General features: G+C 41.2%; 2 protein-coding genes across 4 annotated transcripts in view; one reads left to right on the top strand and one right to left on the bottom strand.

Moving 5' to 3' along the window:
- The window catches only part of LOC102222825, a 72098-nt gene extending 68370 nt beyond the window's left edge, over positions 1-3728 (top strand). For both annotated transcript variants that reach the window (XM_023338918.1, XM_023338917.1), the window contains 5 exons: positions 1565-1679; positions 1821-1923; positions 2567-2636; positions 2735-2838; positions 2934-3728. In XM_023338918.1, coding sequence (XP_023194686.1) covers positions 1565-1679; positions 1821-1923; positions 2567-2636; positions 2735-2838; positions 2934-3144 — 603 coding nt within the window. In that variant the 3' untranslated portion in view covers positions 3145-3728. The remainder of the gene's footprint in view (positions 1-1564; positions 1680-1820; positions 1924-2566; positions 2637-2734; positions 2839-2933) is intronic.
- Positions 3729-6717: 2989 nt separating this feature from the next.
- tbl1xr1 (transducin beta like 1 X-linked receptor 1) overlaps positions 6718-24038 on the bottom strand; it is a 46077-nt gene continuing 28756 nt past the window's right edge. For both annotated transcript variants that reach the window (XM_005813028.2, XM_023339556.1), the window contains exons 3-16: positions 15190-15291; positions 14406-14551; positions 14070-14295; positions 13860-13992; positions 13635-13776; positions 12863-12926; positions 12578-12675; positions 12444-12504; positions 12238-12359; positions 12062-12136; positions 11508-11635; positions 10475-10640; positions 10297-10398; positions 6718-10219 (exon numbers count right to left, since the gene is read on the bottom strand). In XM_005813028.2, coding sequence (XP_005813085.1) covers positions 10193-10219; positions 10297-10398; positions 10475-10640; positions 11508-11635; positions 12062-12136; positions 12238-12359; positions 12444-12504; positions 12578-12675; positions 12863-12926; positions 13635-13776; positions 13860-13992; positions 14070-14295; positions 14406-14551; positions 15190-15247 — 1548 coding nt within the window. In that variant the 5' untranslated portion in view covers positions 15248-15291 and the 3' untranslated portion in view covers positions 6718-10192. The remainder of the gene's footprint in view (positions 10220-10296; positions 10399-10474; positions 10641-11507; positions 11636-12061; positions 12137-12237; positions 12360-12443; positions 12505-12577; positions 12676-12862; positions 12927-13634; positions 13777-13859; positions 13993-14069; positions 14296-14405; positions 14552-15189; positions 15292-24038) is intronic.

The following is a 24038-nucleotide window of genomic DNA, read 5'->3' as shown; positions in this document are numbered from 1 at the left end:
TATGCTCCACTTTTTTTCCTCTGTGTTTTTCTGACAAACTTAAATGAATAACATGAGAAGCTGTAGAGGTTTGGCAGCCGGCGCTCCAAGAGGCCCGTGGATTATAATAAAGGATGAAGTCAACTGGAATAAAAATGTGATCAACCAGTGTTTGGATTCAATTAGCCAGAAAACAATGCTTCCATTCGGTAAACAGCCGCCTGTGGTGCTAATAAAAACACGCAGCAGAGAGCTGCAGGGCCGGCCAGCTCATTTAGTCCCAGTTCCAGGTCACACAACCTGAAAGGAAGGAGTCAATATTCTCCCCTCACTGCTTCCACATGTAGAGCTCTGCTGTCCTTCAGTGCCTCTCACACCCCAACGGTTATTGGGAGTTTAGTTAGTTAGCAACCTGAGGCGGTGCTTTATTGAAGAATACATTTTCAACATTTCATATGAGTACAAATCTGAAAACTGTAAAACACTCTTTTTAATCTGATATGTCTAAGTGTATTTTGTGAAACCAGTTGAAATCAGGAAACTAAAAAGATTGTGATTTAATCTCAGTCCACACAGAACCAGAAATCTGGGAAAACTAATACATGTTTAGTTTAGTTGCCTTACCGTCCTCACAAAAGTTCTGTTTAATATCACTAAAAATAATTATTAATAAAAGCTCCGACACAGAGGAGATTTGACAAAACTGTGTATTTGTGTGTGTCCATGACCTGAGGTCACATTCTGTGATAACTAATGCGCCAGTATATCCACATACTTCCTTTGGCACAATTCCCAACAGAAATCGTCTTGTCTTATTAACTTTAATGCCTAACAGGAAGTCGTGGTTGTTTTGAATTATTCTGATTGGCTAACATAGGGTTTAGCTTGTCTGAAACGATAATATCTTTTTAAACTATGTTCAGGACATATTTGTTTTTTGAATTCCCGGCTGCGTGTGAGCGAGGCTTCGGAGAGAGTGTGGTCGTTCTGTTCAAACATCAGAGGTTTGCTACAGCCAGGTCTTTATAAAAAGAAATATCTCGGCCACTTCGGTGAGAGCAAACGACATCATGAAGACTAACAAACACAGCAGACCAGGTGATGGAGAGGGTTAAAGCAGAGCTAAGAACATCCAACAGTCTGAGCTGCTGAAGGAACCATGTAGATCTAAACATGGAGTGTTTCACCTGGACTCACCTGGCATGGACAGCTTCAGTCAGGTGGCTCAGGGTGACGTCGAAGGAGCAGGTGAGATCTACCTCTCAGAAGTATCTGTTGACATGACAACCAGTCTGACCTTACAGAAGAGAAAACTACGATACATCTGGTTTATAGTGAAACAGTAGATCAGCAGGTTGGGGGTGAGATGTTGTGGAAGAAGATAAAACTCTCCATGTTAGAATGTTGGATGAAGACTCCATGTCTTTATGAAACATGAATATTTGAACCTGTGAGCGTTTTAAGGCTAATATGTCACTCACTGTATGAGCTGTGATTTTCTAAACGCTGTCTATCTGGACCCTTGTCGGGTCTTCATTGTCATTTGGACATCCACCTCCTCCACCTCCTCCACCCCTCCATGTAGATCATTAATGAGCGTTACAGGGCCTACTCCTGGGTGGCCCAGCTGATCCAGGTGTTCATCGCCATCAGTGTCACCGTGTCCTTCCTGGTGATGGGATCCGCCATGAAGCATACCAGTGAGTTTTGCTGCCACTACAGAGGCTCCGGATATTTTGGCTAGACGGGACAGTTCCCTGACTGCAGACCGGCTGGGGTTGCTCTGAGCTGCAAAATGTTTTGCTGGGTTTGGTTCTCACAGCGTGTTTCCTTCCTTCCAGTCGATGGTCTGGTGAGCTCTGTGTGGAGCAGCCGGCTGCAGTGGCTGGCTGAAGCCTGGGAGAGAAACTCACCAGGCAAACACCAGCGCTGCTCCACCAGGAGGTAAGACAGGATGGCTTGTCTGGTGGAGATTTGAAATGATGATAGCTGAGAGTCCATGTTCAATCTAAGAACCAGGAAAGCTCCAAAAAGTCAGAGTCAAAATTCTCTTTATCGTAGCCTAAAAACAACCTCTGTTGTGTTATAGCAGTCTTGTGCCGGTTCAGGAATAATTCACTTTTGATAACTTGATAACCAAAGATTTATTTGTCTTCAAAATCAGAAGTTTACATGCAAAATGATTACTGTCTCTTTACACAATGAGGGAAAGCCCAGATGATCCAAGTTAACTGGAGGCTCCCTGGAACTCAGTGCTTTCTGTTTTGACATGAGTAGAAAGACAAAGGAAGAGAGTCATGGAGCTGCTGCAGTTTGGTTCATCCTGGGAACAATTGACTGAAGCCTGAAGGCTCATCTGTTCAATTATATGCAAGTATTGTGTTGTTGTCCAGGAATTATCTTGCTTTTTGTGAGAGACAGTTAAAACCTGATCCAGCCTTATATCACTTTGTTTCACCGCAGTGAATCATCAGCATTACTCGAGCTGAAGTGTTGTAACACAGAGGCAGACGTTGGAAAAGTGAAGCAGAAACTGTTTGGGTTTTAAAGTCGATTCATTTTCCGTTTTTGTCTTTTTGTTTCTCAGTTTCGCCCAACTAGGATTTTCCCTGCTTGGATTTGGGATCATTTTCATTGTGTCAGTGTGTGATCCCAGGGTAAATGACACACACACCACACACACACACGCCTGCACCCCCCTACACACAGAGTAATGGTAGATTTGTGGGAATAATCTGTTCTCCTCCTACTGCAGGGTTTTGTTGTCATGTTGGACAAAGTTGTCTCGTTTTCCCTCAACACTGAAGTGGGCCTGTTTGTGTTCATCATGCTGAGGGAGTCCAGAGAAGAGCGATTCCAGTGAGTACCTGAACAGATGAGCCGCCTGCTCACAAGGCGCCGTGTGAGGTGTCCCTGCGGTGCATTCAGGCGCTTCTCTGTCTCCTGGTTTCCAGACACCTGGCCGTCCCTTTGCCAGTGGGGGAGTGTGTGTTCAGCCTCACCTGGCTGCTGCCCACGTACTTCCTGTTTGCAGTAACCTACGATATCCTGCAGACGTTGGCAGACGTGACCCATTACCTGCCTTACTACGGCCCTGAGCCGGAGCTGCACGTCTACAACGTGACGGGAAGCGTCACAGCAGCAAACCTGTCCTCCTTCCTCTGAGCGCTCCGACGTCAACACGCCACCAAGCTGCAGCGTAGCAAGTGCTTTCTTCTTCTTTTATTTTTAACCAATTTTTAAGGAACAGTTTAGCATTTTTGATAAATATTTCATTGTCATTGCACTGCACTTTCATTCAATCTCCTTCTGCATTCAGCATGGCCTAAAACGCCTCCAGGGTGTTTTCCCTTCTCCTCCCCTCCAGAGCCTCATGGACAAAGGCTGGTGTGGATTTTCTGCTCAATCATGAGGGAAACGCAAACAACCCGAGTTTTTACAGATAGAAACAGAGATGAGTAAACTGGCTCCAAAAAACTCAGAGATTTTGAAATGAATCTCAGAAACTTTCTAGAAAAAAACTGGAAATTTCTGAGTTTCAAAAGTTAAAAATGTTCAACGTTTGAATCTCAAAAAATTTTCAAACGTTAAAACTTTTAAACTTTTGAAACTCAACATTTTGACTTTTGGAATGTTTACCTAGAACATTTCTGAGATCGACAGAAATGTCGATCTCAGACATTTCAACATTTTTCAAATGTTGAAAAAACTCAACATTTGAGTTTTTTCTCTCAAAATTTTCCGACTTTTGGAGCTCAAAAATATCTTTGTTTTTTTCTAGAAAATCTCTGAGAATAATCAAATTTCTCATTTCTGAGTTTTTTGTTGTTTGTTTTTTTTGTTAGAAATCGACTCCTCCTTTTTTTCTATTTACAAATGGCCCTAATAATTCCTTGTACGAGTCAGCTGTAGGAAGCTGTGCGTACACATGAATTCATGTAGATTTCTTTGATAAATCCATATGGAACTGAAAGCACAACACTAAATGATTAAATATGTGAATGCGTGTAAGTATGCATCTGTCAGCCAACAGTAGTAGATGCAGGAAGCAGAGGAACTTGAAGGAATTGGAGTCTCAGACATTTCTAGATGAGGTTGAGGCATGAAGAACATTCGTCTTGTCTTCTGCTAGCGTTAGCAGGCAGCAGTAAATCAGTGGGTGGAACAGTCGGCCTGTTTATATTCCACACACCGTTCATACACAGCACAGAGCGCCTGGAGACAGCGCCTCCTACTGATGAGTATATTATGCGTTGCAGAGAGCGGTTGTTTCCTGACAGCGGCTGAGATGATTCAGAGGACACAATGTTGGCTAAGAATGAAAATGCTATTTGATATTTGTCTTTGTAGGGATTCTGTAAAGAATCAGAGAAATAATTCTTCATCATGTCTGATAAACTCTCCTCGTGGATTTGGATTAGAAACTCGTTGAAGTGAAATGTCAACGTTGCTGTCTGGGTGCATTTCTGGATAAAACACAACACACACTCCTGACCAATCACATGACACCACACACACACACACACACACACACACACACACACACACACAGCTCTGTCTTTTTGACCGGGCCTGGTGAGAAGAGGAGAACCTGTGAACTAGAGGACGCATTTTTCGTCACACAATTCCGTCAATGAGAGCCGCTGTGGATGAATGTTTTCACACAGAGCTCTGTGTGATGTCATGTGTGATTGGTCAGACGTTTATGGCTGTGTTTTATCCAGAAATGCTCTTCCATCACTGTTTGTGGGTGTCGCTTGTGCATCAGATTTACGGGTGTACAAGAAACACAAAACCAAGGTTCCTGCTCTGGGTTTTTGTACGGAAGATAACAAAAATGTGATGAATTGCGCTGAAATTTTTAAGACATTAAAATACACACGTCTGTCTGGATGGATGGATGGTGTGTACACCCCTTCCTTCCAGGCCATTAATACTTTCTCATGCCCATCAACAAGGCGATGTGAATATTTCGTTCTGTACCTTGATGGGGCCAGTGGCATTCCTCTGGCTGATTCCTCTGGCTGCCAGTCTTTGTACATGAGGCCCCAGTCAAACTGGTAAAGTTCAGTTTGACTTTACCAAACTGGAACTATTTGGAGTGGGGTTCCTCCTCTCCTCACTTGCTGCCAAACATTGAAAAATCCATCTTTATGCACGTTTAACTGATATTTGCCAAGGTCTGCAGACAAGGAGACACTGAGTCATTCAGAAGACATTATGTAATATTGTTTGCCTTCTGATATTATGTAAAATTATCTCTATTTTTTATATTGCATAATATTATAATGTTATTCCCTCATCAAAAACATACCTGTAATGTTGCTTTGTTTCTTTCATGCATGTTTAGAAATCCTTAGATCTCCAAGGCAACCCTGTGGGGGTGCCTAAATGCTCAGACTGACAAAGTGCTGCCTAATTTCACAAAGCTCCTCCTCTGAGGTTCAGTCTCCAGCTGAGCTTTCCCCTCCCCCATTCAGCTCCTTCAGACTAGCGGCAGCAGCAGTTAGCAGACCCCTAGTGGAAATGCACATCTTCTGAACTTCCAACAACTGATGTAAATGGCATAATGGAAGAGTATTGTTACAAGTGGAGTGTATCAGAGTGGTTTGGCCTCCTAATATTTTCACCTGAACGTTGGGCTCAGAATCTGCTGATGGAAGGATGAACAGTTCAACACCTGAATCCTCTGGAAATGAACTTTGAACTTCTGAAACACTGACTGGAAAGTCGGGTCGAAATGACAGCAGCTCAAGACGTGAGCAGTCAGTGTAGGACGACCAGCCGCTCATTAACTGTCATCTGTAGTAGAGCATTAGGAAACCTCCAGATTGTGACATTATTTTAAAATGAATAAAAAAAAAAAAAACATTTTAGTGAAGAGTTCAGTCAGTGAGGTCATTCATCCTGTAAACGGGAGCTTCTGATGGGTCTATATGCTGGTCGTAGTACAGTCCTGTCTGGGAACGGAGACACTCTGGACCTCACTCACAACAGTGTCCTTCAAAAGTCCTTGAAGGGAAAAATGTTTAGGAAATGCAGAATAGGCAGGTGCTTAGTGGAATGAGCCAAGAAAACCCAGAAAAACACTGAAACAGTATTGGGTCAAAAAATATTGGGTAAAAGTGTAACATTTCTCACCAGTCACCTCAGAAACTTTTGAAATAGCAAAAAATTAAAACTTAATGAATCTCAACAAAAAGTGCGTCACTTTCTGAGACAACTGGCAAGAAATATTACACTTTTATGCAGTTTTTTAAGCTACACTATTATAATTACAAATTGAGACAAAAGCTCCACACTGTCACAATGTTGAAAACAAAAGGTTACAGTTTGCCAAAGAACAGTGACCTTGAATTGTGGTTTGGTTTTTGAGTGTAACATTATGATGAACAGTGGCGCTGGTTTCATATGGTGGTGATGTATGGTGATGTTTTATAATCATGCTGGGATTAATAAAGTGTTTTTAATAACTGAACTCTCCATGTTGGGCCCTTTTATTGCATCCCAATATTTATTTATTAGATTATGGACTGTGGTTCTGAAGCACAGAACCTGCAGGGTGACGTCCAACAAGCTGTTCTGAGGTAAAACTAGGAAATGCAGAACAAATGTGGAACGTTGTCCCATCATCCTGAAGGCTTCAATTCTTCAAACTTTTTTCAGGTTTTGGTTACAGTAAACGGTCAAATCTGTAGAAAAACTGTAGAAACCATTGTTTTAACATTCTGGACATTCAATTTTTCATGTTCTTTAATTCACAGCAGTATGTACAACATTCCTCATGGACATGAATGCCATAAGTATTTTTAACTTTGCTTTTTTTTGTTGTTGCATAACTGTTATTTTGAAAATGTCGGCAACTGAGAAAAACTAACATAAGTGCTCAAGAACATTGAAATCAAAGTTTTATTTTGTTCATAAACCCAAAATCAATTCTTTGTGTTTTGACATAAAATAAAACAAACACGACTGTCACCGATTTCTTTTTTCTTCTTTTGTTGGGTGTTTTGTCTCGTTTTTCCCCCCAGCGCTCACACTTCATTTCCCCCACACAGAAAAATCAAAACTCAAACCTCTTATCAAAATATATTTTATTCTGCACTGAAGTTTTACTGATCTGACTTAAATGATGACACAGATGGATGAGATGCAAGCTGCAAAGAAAAACAGAAAACGCGCTGATGGAGCCCTGGGGACTGATCCAGACCCGGACGCAGCTTCAGCAACGCCCCGGCTTGTCCAAGATGGCCGCTTGAAAGTTTGGATTTCAGAACTTCAGATACAGTCAAGAAAAACAAACAAACAAAAAAAATTTTCTTTTAAATCACACACAAGACGTAAACCAGGAACATGAATCAAAGGAACATGAATCAATCTGTGGAGTCCAGAAGTCCAGAGTTCTGCTTGGGGAGGCGGAAACACAACGGTCAGCAGCAGCTGTCAGAGGGAGAAGCTTCTGGAAGGTTTTGGTCCAGTAAAGCTTACAAGCTCCAATTCACTCATTTTTCCTTTTTTAATTTGATCAGAAGTAGAAAGAGTTGATATTTTTAACATCAGAGATCAGAGACAAAAAAGCAGCTAGGTTTTATACCCAGAGTATTTTCTGTAAATGTCCTGTGTTCGGTTTCATGTATAAACCATGTCAACAGTTAAAAAAAAATAGCTGCAACCATGGCAACCAGCTCCACCTCCAGATCTGATCCTCCCATCAAACATCTGCTGTGCCCAGATCTGTTGCTTGGTTGGAAAATTACATTCATATTTCATTGCAATCCTGTTTTTTTTTATTTTAGAATTAAAGATAAATTTCTTTTCTCTGTCACTTGGACAAATGTTTCCAACAGATCACGTTGTTATGGAAACTGATTCATTTAGTGGTTAATTGCTGTAAGGAAAAGGTAAAAAGAACCAAGCCATCATCTGCTCGCCTCATGTTTCTAAATGAGTGAAATGACAGGGTGGCTTTAGAAGAGTAGAAAACTGAGCAGAGGTTTGGTGAGGAGCAGACTGGAGGTCAGAGGTCATGATGCAGGGAGCAGACCTGAACAGCTCAGAGCTCATTAGTTCTTCCTTTGTGAAACCTGCATGAACACGGGCAAAACACAGAGGATGTGTGGTCGCTATGGAAACACTCCTTTTCAGCCATGCTCAGTCATCATTAAAGAGACGTGAACATCTCCAGCTGATTTGTGGGGACTGCATGTCTGGAACGGCGTCTGGGGGATGAAATGTTTTCCTGCTGCAGCCGGTGGAACGGCACCAGTACTGTCCCAGTCTGTCCAGGTCCACCAGTACTGTCCCAGTCTGTCCAGGTTCACCACTACACTGGGACCAGTACTGCTTAAATCAAGCCGAAGAATAACAAGTGAAACTGGAGCCGACACAACAAAGACGATTGTAATCAGGTGAAGATGTGACAAAAAAAATCATCTCCATCCGTTTTCTTTAATACGACAACCGAGTATTCTTAGATCAGCCCAGATGTTCACACCAGGTTTAAAGCTCCTTTCGTTCTGATTTGAACCGGCTTATTTAGGACCGTCAACATTGGCTGGATTAGAATGTTTTAAAAATGTTGAAACCTGTAAAGAGTTTTGCACCAACTGGATTCCTACAGCCCTTCCTGTCCTCAGCTGTTGTGACTGGAACATCCTGTTGCTCTGAGCAACAGCTCAGCTGAACAGAGGACAGAAAAGCCAAACAGCTGGCCGTAGAAATCAACCTGTTAGCAAAAACAAGACAAGAATTTATGAGAGAATCAAACAGACTAGAGGAGGAAAATCCTGCTGATTCCAATTTTGGCATATACCAATATCTTTGTCAGAATAGTTTCTAAAAGTCACTAAGTAGACAATGAAGAGGTGACCACTGCTAACCATGCATGTGCAGACGTGACCTGGTGGTCAGTCAGTCCTCTCTCACAGGAGGAGACGGTGTCTGATGTGAAAGTGGATAAGATTGGTTTTCCATGTGTGTATTGGCTGATCAATCAGATCCCAGGCTGATTTATTGGTGCAGCTCCAAGAAGAGACTTAGTAAATATTTCATGTTCCCTAACTGGGTCTTTTCTGCCAGCTAAGCGCTTATTCTTAAACCAGAGCTGGACTTCAGAGGTTCAAACATGGTGTATGCAAAGTTTTGGTTTGTTATTATTGGTCTCCATGAGAAGTTCTGGCCCAGCCCAACCAGTTGATCGGTACCAGTTGAAACACAAACCACTGCTGTCAAGAACAGCACTAGTGCCAGTTTCACACTGGAACTGGTTCAGTGGAAACCATTCAATGGTTGGAGCGATGGTACACTGTCCTGACTAAATCCACAGAGACGACGTCTGCTGTCAGGTCACATTTCCCTCACAGCCACTGGAGGGCGCTGTACTGCTGAATGGAAACAAGTTATGACTGGAAAAAAGGGAAACTATTCCATTTAATTTAAAAAGCTGTAAAAATGACATGGAAAACAGTAGAAAACACACAGAGCTCCCAGTGCTCCCAGTAAAAATCAGAACAAACCAGCAGACAGTCTGGACCTGGTTCTGGTTCTACTGCAGCTTCCAGGTCAGAACAGGAAGGGGGGTAAGGGGGGGACATCATGTGTTATTTGCCCGTGTGGATGAATCAGAGGAATCCAGAGTTTGATCAGCATGGTGAAGCTTAGTGAGGCGCTGCCACCTGCCTGGGGGGAGAGGGCAGGACGTCTCCATGACCTTTGACCCTCCCACATGATAAAAAATATAGAACAAGAGATCTGAAATTTAAAAAAAAAAAAAGAAACCCTAAGTGCCATCCTATCTGTGGTGGAGGAGCCGATATGTCCACAATAAGATCTGACTAGTAACATAGATCAACACGTTTTCATTGTTTTACATTTTGATGACGATGGGAATGTTTCCCAGATCAAACAGCCAAACAGCTTCCATATTTTGGTAAATATTCCGATTCGTCACGTCTCTGCTCCGTTTCCGCTGCATCCCGCCTCTGCTTCTCTCTGAGAGTCTGACCCAACAGAGGGGGGCGCCACTCCATCCATCTGTCACTTTATCCCCGTGTGTGGACCTGCTGTGTCGGTACTCGCTTCCTGTTCCTGTGTCCTGCTTCCTGTAAGTCGGTGGGCGGGGCCTAAGCGTGAGCAGTACGCAGGGCAGGCAGGGACAGTCATTTGGCTATGTACACATTCATGGTCGGTCCATGGCTTCCAGCGAACAGCAGCTCTATTTCCGCAGGTCTAATACACACACCTGGAAGAGAAGAGCGGGAAGTCAGCTGGGGCATCGCTATGGGAACGAGCAGCCAATTCGCAGCCCTGCGTACTCACAGATCCATCTGACGCGCTGGCTCCCACTTTGTCTCCCGCTGCATTCCAACACACCTCGAAGATCCCGCCCGTCCCTCTGTAGCTGTGCACTAGCGCCCCCGTCTGGAGGCAGAGGGTATTGTATGAGGCCACAGGAGGTCAATACAAGGTCGCAGCATCTACAGACTCGTCTGCCTACCTGTGTGTTCCAGATGTGGACACATTTGTCGAAGGAGCCGCTGGCCAGGTGGCGCCCGTCGGGGCTGAACGCCACGCTGTACACCGGTTCCTGATGCTTGGTCAGCGTGTGGATGCAGATCCCCCGGTCCACGTCCCACAGACGCACTGTGGAGTCAAACGATGCACTGCAGACAGACACACACACACACACACACACACAGCTGGTTAAAGTTACTGAAATAAAACATTTGGCTAGGCTAGCAGAACCTGTTTAAAATTAGCGAGACAAACAGAATGCAGTAAAAAGGAGCAGCTCCTAATTCAGTCAGCAGATTTGGATGCATCGCTTCATTAGCTGTATTTCTATTGACCGTAAAATTGTTCAAACTGAAATTACAAGAATAAACTAACTTAATGGATACATAGCAATTTTGAAAAACATTTTTCCATAAAAACGTTTTGCACTAAGATGAGATGGTTTTCACCCACAATGAAATAAATGTATGTTTTCCATCACACAAGTCACATGATCAACAGCTGGACGTAACTATTGATGGCAGTAACATGATGGTTTGTTTTTGGGGTTTTTCGGCTCCACCAGAGCTCTCACAGCATCACACACTTCATAAAAAGTTGTGTGTCACTCCAACGTGTTGAATCCATAACTTTTCTGTAAAATCACCAACTACAATTTCCACAAAACGCAGCATATGTCGTCGCTCCCAAGTAGGCGGGGCTTGTTGCTCCATTGCCTAAATAAAACGTCGACGTCTCCTCTGATTGGCTGATCGGTCAGATCTAACACTATGACTGAATTATGAATATACCTCATGTAACCGTTTACATCCATCACTGCCATGATTTTTAATGACTTATTACATAAACTAACTTATTCACATGTCATTTTAATTAAATTTTTAATACAATAGAAACATCACGATTGTAAAATTGTGTTTTTTCGACATCAGAAGAATATAGAGAAAGATTTGCACACATTCATAATGGAAACACAGCCATTGACGCACAGTCTTCTCACATGAACACACTCTCACCTGGCTAGCATGAGGTTAGCACTGGGATTGTTGGTTCCCGGTCCAGTAGGACTCCATTTAATGGTGTAGATTTCTTTGCTGTGGGCCTGCAGGTCGTGGATACACGAGTCCTGCTTCATACTCCAGATCTGAAAACACACACACCATACAACAACAACAAAAAAACTGTCACGTTCCAGGTTTCATAAGCCGTTAAGCTAAATTCCACTGAATATCCACAGTCAACATGTGCAAAAGAAACTAAACAAGATGTTTAGTTGTTTAGTTTGAACTGATATTACACTTGGCCAGTGGTAAGCACCGCTAGCTAAAAAGCTAGCTGCGCTAACCCTAAAGCAGCAATCATAAACATTAGTTACACTGTCATTTGGATGAGCCATTCCTTGCTACGTGGATATGCTATATTGGTATCCATATCAAGTATTACTTCATGTATAGTATGCGTTTGGAATGCTTTTGTTAGTGGAAATGCTGTTGCCCATGGCAACTGGGGTGCTCAGGCTTTAGGGATGAAAAACTTGTGCTTTATGTGGAACGGAGACGATATGTTTTACCTTCAACGTCATATCATCTGAACAGGATGCTAACAGGTTCCCCGTAGGGTCCCACTTGATTGCATTAACTTCATTCTGCAGAGAGAGAGAGAAATGAGGACATGTAGAAACAGAATAACATCGTTTTCAACATGTATGATTTAAAACCACAGAGTATCTGCCTCCACGTCACTCACTGAGTGTCCCTGGAATGTCTTAATAGGCCGGTCTTGTCCCAGTTTACAGACGTGGATGCACATGTCCGTACTACAGGAAGCAAACGTGTTGTTGCTCTGCCAGTCCACATCCAGAGCTGGAGCTGTGGGAGACGGACAGCAGGATGTTGTTGAGTTCAACGAGTTCCCAACAATCCCTATACAACCCATAGGAGACCCTACAGTACCTGAATGGAAGGGGAACTGCTGCTTGGCCTCTCCTGTGTGAGCGTCCCATATGATCGTAGTCTGTAAGAACAGATGTAGGGATGAATCTGTGTGTCAGAGTCCAGACGTTATCGGCTTCTCATCATGTGCTTACCTTGTCTACTCCTGCACTCAGGATAAAGTTGCCTTTCTTATTCCACTTCAGGGCAAAAATGGGGCCTTTGTGTTGCCCCAGGGTGCTGGCTAGATTACCTGCAAGACGACAACAAAAGCTGATGTCAGCTGACACTGAGATGTTACATAATGCTGCCAGTAGATGGCAGTAAATAGGAGCAATAGCAATGAGATGATGATGAGTTATTACAGGATCCAGGGACATGATGATGAAAACTAGCTGATTATGAACAAACATTTTTCATTTCCATCAAAGCCATCTCACCGTCTTTTGTCCATATTCTGGCAAAGCCGTCATATGAGCCTGTGGCCAGCAGGGTGCCCTCGCTCTGCAACACAAACATTACTGATGCAAGCAGAGCTGCAGATTCATGCTCAACTTATTAACCAACATCTGTCTGGAAAAACAAAAACCAACATCCATACTGCTGATGCTGAGTCACCATGGCAACCTGCCTAATGCTCCATGACAACGTGGTGTGTGTCGGTGTGCATTTAGAAAAATGAGATGATGTTCATGTGTTGTGTCCATTCCTGTTCCAGAGGAAGTTTCAGTAAAGTGACAGTGATCTATTCCTCATCAACGCATACCAAGTGTTGAAACTTTTATTTTAGCTATCTGCCATTTCATGATGTCACTCCCTCATAAGGGGAGTGACGTCCCTTCAGTGTCAGAAAATTCTTAAAAAATACTTTAAAAGTCATTTTTATATACACAGTATTTTAATAACTCAAAGTAACAGTTACATGACTGGAGGGTTGTAACAATTCATCGCATTAATTGTGTTTAATTAATTATTGAAATAATTGTTAACCAATTTAGTAATTGATTAGATGTTAACCAAAATAACCAAAGACCAAAATATCCTGTCAGCTAAGAGAGCAACACACTCAAAGCTAAACTGTCCAAAACGTTAAAGACAAAACATCTTCTGTCTGTAAATCTGTCCTACCCAGAATTGCTCTGGTTGGTTAAATGATCTGGTCTGAAGGCAGCGGCTTTAACTAGACCTCACAGCTTGTTGGTATGAACTCACGTTCCAGTCCAGCGAGGTGACGTCTTTGTTGCTGGGGACGTCCTGTCCTCCTTCTCTGATGCAGTGCCTCAGGACCAGCTGTGTGGAGCTGCTGGTGCTGTTTTCACTCAGGTTCCAGATACGAGCCGTCGAATCCCCAGACCTAGACAGACACACACACATACACACGTTACATCTTCCAGATTCTAGCTGATGCATACTGTGTGTAGGGGAAGAGGAACTGACCCAGACGCCAGCAGGTCGCTCACTGGATTCCAGGCACAGATAAACACCTCTGACTCGTGGCCCCTTAGGACCATGGCCTTGTTCTGAGGGATCTCCACATCTCCATCCACCTCCATCAGATCCGAGTGGTTGTCTGTGGACACAGTTGGACTTGTCACACACCCAACAGATGTGGGCCGTGGCTTTGCTAACCAGAGAGCTCCTACTCACTAGCTAAGGCGTGGGCTCCGTTCTCCTCGCCGTTGGCAGTGTTCTCTCCGTTCTTGGCGTTGCCGGCTATGCTGCCCCCTGCAGCCGACGCCGGCGCCGAGGCTGCAGCCTGCTGTTGGGCCATTTTGTCCCGGTACGCCTGTTGCCTCGTCTGGACCACGTCTGGCATCACTGCGTCGATGAGCGACAGAGACTCGATGGGTCGACCGTCAAATAACGTGCCGTCCTGCGGAGCGAGACAGGAGAGGACAGAGACAGGAAGTGAGAGCTGAACAAAGATGGAGCGCTCCGCAGCAGGACCAGGTGTAGCATGAAGGGGAGGGGCTTGTTTCCCACCTCGTTGATGCTGACTTCAGCCTCCACATACTGCAGGCCCTTCTGGATGATGCTGATGAGGGCAGCAGGGGGCACCAGAGCTCCGTTGATGTTGGACTGGCTGATGTGGCTCTCTATGCCGAATGTAAATGCAGAGTGGGAGAACCCTGACAAACAGGAGCACAACAGAGGGTGTTTAACAGCATTGCCATGGACACCAAGGCTCCCAGAGAAAACAGAACCCATTATTAAAGTTTTTTTAACTTAGGTTTTGAAGATTGAATGATAAAAAGTTACTTCATCTTTCAGTGTGTCTTGTTTTGACTTTTATTGTGACAAACATGAAGTACACCCATGTTTATCTAACAGAGAATTTATTGTGAAGATGAAATATGCAAATATTTAAGAATGGTAAATATTTCTGGCTACAACTAATTAGTTTAATGAGTGGCTGGGTGATCAGTGGATTCTCAGAAGTAAATTTATAAAATTCTGTCACTTTTGGTCGACACTAAAGCTTTGTTCCAGATTTTATGTTGAGTCACCAAATGATGGCCAAGAAGAAATAAAATGAAAACAACGCCGATTAGAAATGAAGCTCTGGAATCAAACCTGGAACACTGAACAGCTGAACTAAAAGCCCCTGTGTGGTTTCCTTCCTGCCTTTGCTCTTTTCTAACCCACATTCACAGTGTTTGGTAAACAGCTTGTGTAAATAACATTTGTAAGGCGACAAGGTGTCACGTCTGAATGTAAAGTAGTGGAAGAGCCTATCAGATTCTTTGGTGGAAGTGGGGATGGATACCTGATTCCTGTAGGTATCTGTAGACCAGGAAGTTGACCTCATCGCTGCTAATGCTCATTTTTAATCCAGTTACACCATGAGGTCAGCACACACACTTCTAGCCTGGAACACAGAGAGGAGCATCATCAGTGGCAGGGAAATAAACTCACACAGTTTATTATATTGGGCTCATGAAAATGAGATGTTTATGGAACAAAACATTTTTTTAATATGACTAATCAGTATGGTCTATTAATAATTTCAATCAAATGCAAAGTGCAATTCAGACTCAAAAATAAAACTAATAGTCATTTGGATGTGAGGCAGACAATACAATTCTGACCCCATTATCATCAGAGGCTAACTGTTAGCCAGTTACAGCTTATGAACCATTCACATCTGATTTCATCTGATTTGAATTGAAGTTGGCGCTTTAGCACTAGCTTCTGCTAAATACTGTGTTGGTGTAACGCGCTAGCGTTAGCAGAATGATTGATGCTTGAAGATTAGCGCAGCAAACCTTTTAGTTAACGGTACCCACCATTGCCTTTTTATTATTTGCTACCGCTATGTCTTCCAAGTAAACTAAGGCAACAATCATGTTGCTTTAGCAAACATGTAACAGGACAATGCTGTTCAATGATTGTCAGTAGAACAGGAGTCACTGATAAACTCACAGATCTTATTTCCACCTGTTGCCAACATATAATACCTGGAAAATGAACAATGTGTTATTCTGGGGTTAATGACAGAGTGCAGTGCCATCAGAACTTGAGCCGGCTGTTTCTGGAAGCAGTCGGGGTCATGGTGATGTTAAACCTGAGCCACGTTTCTCAGCTATCGCTACACTTCCACTGTGTTCTCTGAGAAAATACCTGCCAAACAAGTTGAAAGGTCAAACTCTGCTTCTTCCATCAATCACAAGAAAGGTTTACACACATGTATTATCCAAGGCCCGGCTCAGGCTGGCTGCCGCAGCGTTAGTCCAGTGTGGCTTCGGTGAATGTGATCACAGTTACCTAGAGATCTTTGTGTCTCCACCAGTGACTATACCAGAACAAAAACTAAAGAATTCTCTGACAACACACACCTGCTGTCAGACTTGAAGGGAAAATGCTTTGTTCCTACATCCTATAAACATCTCAACAAATTTATTTCAGTCAGACTGATGGAATCACAGAAAGTGAACCCTGGTTTGTTTAAACAATAAACAATAAGTGCGGTTTATGGTTAAAGACAACAGCCACCACATTAACCCTGTGAAGGTCCTGTTGGTCTTTGTGAAGCAGCCCAGGGTCTGAGTGTGGAGAGCTCAGTTTGCTGCAGTGTTAGAGGTCTGCTTTCTGTCCATCGTAATGTCCAGGTCTGGGGGTTCACAGCACAACACTGAACAGTTTCACACAGTTTATAACATCAGGTGTCATAAAGTTGCTGCTTTTCTAGCAGTAGCTTTTCTTCCTGTTCATGACAGTCTCTGCTTTTCTTTGAGATTTTTTTTCCCAAAGTACTGTAACAAAAAAAGAAAACCAAGTGTCCAGCTTGCTCTTTGATATAGGTAGAATTTCTAGTGTATTTCTAAACATAAAAACATTAACCTGATGGTTCAGTATTTCACCTACCAATAAGAAATCCAAGCCAGTAAAGTAATATTAAATTTGATTTCTGGTTAATTCTTTACGCTGGGTCAAACTTCCAATGTTTTTGAAGCTTTTAACATTTTCTATGTAATAAATCAAAATTTTTGGGAAAAGATCAGGAAAATACAGTATAAATGAGTAATTCAACAGTTGGTTACTCTTCATTGATGACCTAAAGTGGTGAATGAAGCAGCAGCACAAAAAAGGGTTGAATTCAGGATACACACCACGTGAAATGACAGAGCATTAGTGTGTTTGTGTCGTTACTGTTGCTAATTTTAAGAATAGGACGTGTTGACTTAATACTGTGACTGTTACAGAGACAGCACCTTCACAGGAGAATAAAGCTGCCAATGCTGATCTGTGGACTCTGTATAACCCCCAGGACATCAAAGGAGAAAAGGTTACGTGTGTTTCTCTGACATGTTGGCTCAGCAGTGCCTACAGATCTGCAGCATGGACCATTGGTGGAAAGTGAGATTTAACTGTGTTCTCCGTATGAAAAGCATGGCAGGCGACCTGGCTTTACTGTGAGTGAATATACCTTTGTGAGCAAAGAATAACGTGTGGTGTGTGTGTGTGTGTGTGTGTGTGTGTGTGTGTGTGTGTGTGTGTGTGTGTGTGTGTGTGTGTGTGTTTACATCTCAAACACAATACATGTTCAGGCTTTGCTCTGTGTCTGCTCTTGCAACTTTGATAAAGTTAAAGTAATTTAATCACACAGGTTTTTTTTTTAACCAGTGTATTCCCTGGATCCACTGGCTGATTACTTTATTAGGATTTAACTGAAGTCCAAAAATGCATATTTCTTTTAATTATGTTGTACTGTCTATAGTTGGTGTTTAACTATTGCAAATAATTGCGAAGTTTAACATTTCTAATACAAAAACGCAGTAGACAGCTGGTGGACTTCACTGGTGCTCCTACCACCAGGCTGAGCTAGATTTCTGGGTACACCCTCCATCTACTGGCGTTTAAGAAATTAATTAAAGTAACTAGTAATAAATAATATAGAAAACACAGACTGATGTTTACAGTTGCTGTGCTGACCACTATTATCAGTTGCTAAAGATAGTTTTAAAAGAGTTAATTTCATAACAATTCTCTCTGTGTCAGGACACTTAAAACTTGTTTCACAGTAATTGCGTTTTCACACATGGAGTGAAATCGCCTCTGAGCCTGATGTAAATATTTTATGACCCCTCCTGGCAGCAAGGCTACATGAAAACTGTTCTCACATCTTTGTTACAACAGATAACAGAATAAAAAAATCCTAACTGACTAAATCTCTATCATCTGATTAAAGTCTTACAAGAATATTGTGGGTAGGTCCCTCTTCACAAGGAGATCAGAAGAGGCGCAAGGCAAAGATATCAGCGTTTTTTAACACTCATGGTCTCAGAGTGCCGCAAATGTCATGGTTGGACAGCGGGGACGAGTTGTCCCATCAGACTAGTAGTCCTTCAGTTTCTGAAACCACACAAAGAAAGCCTTGTAAAAGCGCAAACAAGTCAGTGCAGTTCAAATGATCTTGTCTCTTTAGACTGCTGGAGGGTTAAATGTGTCAAGTTTTGGCAGCAGATTGCAGTCTTGTAAGTAGCAGGAGGACTAACTGTTTTTACTGTTGTTAGCAAAAAATAGTAGGGATGCACTGATTGAAGTTTTCTGGTCAATCACCGTTATTAAAACCTGACATGTTTCAACGCTTGTTTTACATATTTAAAAATAAATAAATTAAAAGCACATAAAAGCAATAAACATCTTTAAAATTAACACCAAGAAATGCACTGTAATGTAAAGAATCTGCCCCACAGATTTGAAAGCCCCCTTTAGCAGCAGCAGCAGAATGTTATAATTAGATCCAGGCTTTGTGTAGCCATCCAGCAGCTATTTTTAAACGACCATTTTTCGGTTCCCCGTCCTCGACCCAGTTTGAGCTGCAGAGACCGTTCAGGCAGTGATAACTTCAACGCTGTAGTCAGCAGCGCTGTCTGTGGAACACTGAAACTTTGTAAACAACAAGCTGCATTTCCCTTCGCTGCAGTGGCGCTGTGGAGCCACAAACTGCAGAAGCTGCCGCTCTGATCACAGCATGGGGACAGTGGTGAGAGGGGAATCTCTGTCTTTGCACCCCAACCCCCTCCTCTCCTCTCCTCTCTCTGAGACAACTGCCAGCAGCAAACTAGTGAGTACAATTCAATCCAGCCCTACTTCTGGAGCCACACAAAGACCGATCCATCAGCAGAAGGAGGAGGAGGACCAGGACATGTTCCAACACTTGATAAAGAACAACAGAAGATATGAAATGACTACATTCGAAACCAATTCTGAAAGAGGTCATGTATGTTCTTACTGAGCTGAAACTTAAAATTTTACCTAGCGAGTCTAGAAATTTGTTATAGAACATGAGTGGCCTAGAAGGAGTCTGTAAATAAACTGGCTTATGAATGCACTGCACCTCAGTGGCTTTTATTATGCTTTATTTTCCACACTGTGTTTATCTGAACCATGTTATCACAATAACAGAAGTTCACTTTTCTGTGAAATGTAAAAATCACATGTAACCTGACATGGTTAATGACCATTTTGCTTTATTGCCTATTAAAGAAAATCTTAGGAACTGATGTCCTGACAGAGAGTGCTTAAAGGCGTTTTCACACCTTATAGTCCGGTAGACTGGGTTTGATTGGCGACCAAAATAGTAAAATTTTCAGCTGGTGTGGTTTGCCTTCACACTGCACTGTGTCAAATTCCAAACTAATTGAAAAACCTGTTCCTTCCATTGCCTCTGGTAGCGCTGCACTAAGAACTGCTGAAGGAAACAACATAAAAACCTATGAAGAAGACCAGCAGTTTCCTGCTTCCCAAAATGTAAATAAAAATGGCACAGCATCAGATTCTAGCAGTTGAAGGATGTCTTCATTGATATACATTACAATGAAGAAATGATAGGCTTTCAGTGACACTAACAGTCCTGCAGGCGCCATTACTATGGATCGAGTCATGTCGACTGTTCCAATGCGGGATGAACAGGAATCTGTCACAAAAGTGGTCATAGTGCCCTAATTTCTTACCCAATTTGTTTAAAATATGGTTTAAGTTAAAGCTGAGAAATTTGCTGATGTTTTGATATGTAAAGTTTGTATTTTCCCAGAATACAAATCTATAAACGGTTTTGTTTCTGCCAGTCCTGCAAGACGAAAAAGAGAACTAAGCAAATCATCATTTATATTCGTCAATAATTTAATTTTACATAATTTCCACTGTTAAAATTAGTTTGTTAAAATTTAACAAACTACGACTCCTATGCTTTATGAAATATTTTCTCCTATATGACTGTTATGCATATCACCACGTTCTAAAAACAAACAAAGAAATGTTTGTGTAATTTATTCAAGTTTTAGAAATGACAGCAGCTGCAGCAAAGAAAATAAAGGAATAAACAGGTTTAAAACAACTTTAACCACTTCTATTCTGCTTTTCTAATTCGCACCCCTTAAAATAATGGTTTCCTAGCATGTTGCTTTGTTTTCAAACAACAGAGTTGAATTAATTAATTTACATTAATTGTGACTGAAAAACCATTTTAGTTTGACATTTTTGTAGAATTACAAACTGTAACCCCAGGCCATCATACTGAATACTAATGTTTTACTAAGGTTTTTCTGCCTGAATCTATCAGTTACCTGATAGAGGTACTGTAGGTCCCTCCTTAAGAACATCTTCATGCATTATTTGAAGGGTGTTGTGCAACATTTACCAAACGCATCAGTGACGAAGCCTGAGAGAGTTCATCTTATTCATCACACCAGCAGACATTTGCTTTAAGGGGAAACAATTAATAACCCAGCAATTTGTAGAAAAATATATTCTAAATTTATTAAATTTTAATACAATTGAAATTGCAGTGACAAGATATAGTTGCACAAGCTCCATAAAATTCCAAAAATTCCATCTACGATTAACATGATTTTCTCTGATGTGATTAGAATCGATAAAGACTTTACCTGAGGTCGTCAGGGCACACCGTCCTTCATGTTTTAAATTGGCCCATGGTCCAGGACTACGTCTTTAATAAATGAAGCTTGCTCATGCAGGGAAACACCTAAAACATGAAGGACCAGAGAATCCAGTAGCCTAAACCAACTCTATACTGTTCATGTGGTCTTTAGGGTACTCAGGATTAAAAAAAAAAACTTCAACAGAGCAACTGATAGACTAAATGCTTGCAAGCCCTGCAGGAAAATATTTCCATAAATTGAATTAACAATAATAAATCTACAGATGAACCGATTGAAAGTTTCTGACAGAGCAGTAATCTTTAAAAAGTATGACCTGATTCTGATTTTGGACGATACCGATTAACGAGTTGCTAAGTTGGCAGACGCAGGGTGTCTATTGTTAACTGTAAATGTGCAGACATGACCTGGTGGGCGTGTCTGTCAGTCAGCAGAGCAACAGGAGACAGTGACTGAATTTCAGACCTTTGTTGAGGTAAAAATAAGATCAGTCGATCAGATCGGTTTCACATGCAAGTACCAGCTGATCACCGATGTCAGAAAATTAAAGAAAGCTGGACCGGTTCATCTGTGAATCCCTTCTTAAAGTATGATAGTGAATGAACTTTCCTGATCATTAATGGTGAAGAAAGAAAAAGTCACTGAGCAGTTTGCAGTTGTATTAGTGAGGTTGAATTTTTAACATTATTTGAAAAGGAAGACAAAATGATACAATTTCAAAGCTTTTTCAACTTATTGTGGGATTAGTGAGACCAACTGGCATTAGCCAAGGCTAAAATGGCAAACTCAAACAGCAGTGACAATAAATTTTCTAAAGAAAAAGCAGATCATACTTTAACTGACTTATCTGACAGGTTTCGCACTTTTGAACACAAAGGATAAAGTCAGCCATAGTTCCTGCTGTTGTCCTCATCTTGCTCTGTGCTGATATGAATAAATAACTCTGACTAGTTTCCACTGAGTTTAAATGCTCGATCTAAAGGATATGTCTCTCATTAAGGTGGATTCAACGGCTGGCTTGTTTGATCAAACTTAGAAGAATTTATTTTCTGCTCTGAGTCAATAGTCCTCAAACTGAGGAGTGGTGCATTCCTCTCTGTAGTAGAACCCCACAAAAACTGATTGGTACTATTTACAGCTTTTGACTGAAGCCTGATGGTTTGGATCCAGTTTTAACGAGAGAAATTTATGTCTCTCTTGCCAAACCAATTCCAAACTGAAACCACACATTACCAATTAATAATGGTGATTTTGATTCAAACCACAGAAAACCTTGAATGTTCTTTCCCAAACATGGCTACATGTCATCATGTGGAGCTCTTGGAGAACGCTCCTGGTTGTGTTGGTGGCACTGCTCTTCTTTTGGCCGTTGTTCTTGAAAAACAATATAAACATCTGCTGTGGTGAAGTGATCCGAAATTTTAAAGATGTACCTGTCCACTGAAGGTAGTGCTTTTTATATGTTTGGTGACTTTTATTCAGCTTTCAAATATTGCTCATTAAAATTACGCCAGTGTAGGAGTGATGGGGTAAAACAGCATTAGAATTTTGTATTTCCCATAAATTAATTTGATAATTGACCAAAGAGCATTTCCGAATAAAACATTTTAATTTCGGAAATTTCACCAAATGTACAGAACAACTGGTATTTGATAAATATAATATAAATATAAAAAAATATAAATATAAAAAAAACGCTTAAAAACACAACATACTCCATATTATATAGAATATGGAGTATGTTGTGTTTTTAAGCGTTTTTTTTTTTAAGCGAATTTAAGGGATTCTATTAAGATTTTCCTGGTTTGTTTTTTTTTTTTTTTTACTAAAATTAGGAAGATGGAGCACATCACCACAGTTCTAAAGTCCTTCCACTGGCTCCCTGGAGCTCATAGAATAGACTTTAAAATCCTGTTAGTTTATAAATCACTGAACAGTTTAGCACCACAAAACATTAAAGATCTGCTGTTGTATCAACCTTCCAGACCTCTCAGGTCTTCTGGTTCTGGTTTGCATCTCCAGAACCAGAACCAAACATGGAGGATCAGCATTCAGCTTCTGTGCTCCACAAATCTGGAACAAAACTGCAAAGCAGCCAAAACACTGAGTTTAAATATAAACTAAAAACCCACCTGCTTTTGAAACATCATAAATAAAACATTAATCAATATTCTGTCTGCTCTGTAACGATGGCACTTTATAATTGAGGACTGTGTGTTCTACAACTTTGTATTTTTTTGTTTTTTTATGATGTTTGATGTTATGATGAATTTTGAACTGCCATGTTGCTGAAATGTGTTATGCAAATAAACTTGATTGGTTGATTGATCAAGTTGACCACAGGGTTTGTAATTAAATAACTGCAATAAATAACAAACCATTGACAAGATAAGCAACTTTTTCAATTCTAAAACATTTCCTGCTGCTAAATTACTGAATAAATAATAATGTTGGGCGACTAGACGAGAGCATAGAAGACCGGCGATAGGCTGTGCCATTCACCATGTTTTTTTAAGAGTGATTTTTTTTATTTATGTTACTTTCTTAATTACAGTAATAATGCTTGATTGACACCAAAAGAAACAACTCACGGAAAAAACAGCTAATGCCATTTTTAATGGGCCATACAAATTCGTTCCAGCTATAAGCAACATTTTTATTTTCCCCAGAGTCCCTTCTAGTGCAACAGCGATTTATTTACTAAACCTGGATCAGAAAGCTTAGTATCCTGAATTCAGAAAATACATGTATTTAAATAATAACTGCAAGGACAAAGCCAATTCTAAATCAGATTCAAAGCGTAACAGAGCAGCTTTTTTTTCCAACTTCAAGCCTCATGGTGTTAACGTGGGCATGAAGAATAAGACTTAAAAATAAAGATATAAAATAAACATTGCTTAAAAACAGAGAAGTAAGTTGGCCCTTTTACACTTAGCAGTTCAATAAACTCATTACCATTACGGTCTGAAAAATATATTTCTTATTAGTATTATTTGTGGCCAAACATGCTTTATTAGCAATATCATTTTACCTTTTATCTAAAAAAAAATCCTGAATATGTATTTCCTTTAGATTTTTTCGTGTCATGAGCCACTGTGTTTTATTTCAATTATGTTCTTGTCCTTATGTACCTTGTTTCGGTACCCAAAACACATCATTGGGACAGTATGGAAAAAGAGTGAGAGATTTTCCACGCTTGTCCTGAAGGCAGCAA

The sequence above is a fragment of the Xiphophorus maculatus genome, chromosome 9 (genome assembly GCF_002775205.1).
Source record: "Xiphophorus maculatus strain JP 163 A chromosome 9, X_maculatus-5.0-male, whole genome shotgun sequence".
Lineage (NCBI taxonomy): Eukaryota > Metazoa > Chordata > Actinopteri > Cyprinodontiformes > Poeciliidae > Xiphophorus > Xiphophorus maculatus.
The sequence above is the reverse complement of the archived record's forward strand: the minus strand, read 5'-3'. Positions and strand labels throughout refer to the sequence as shown.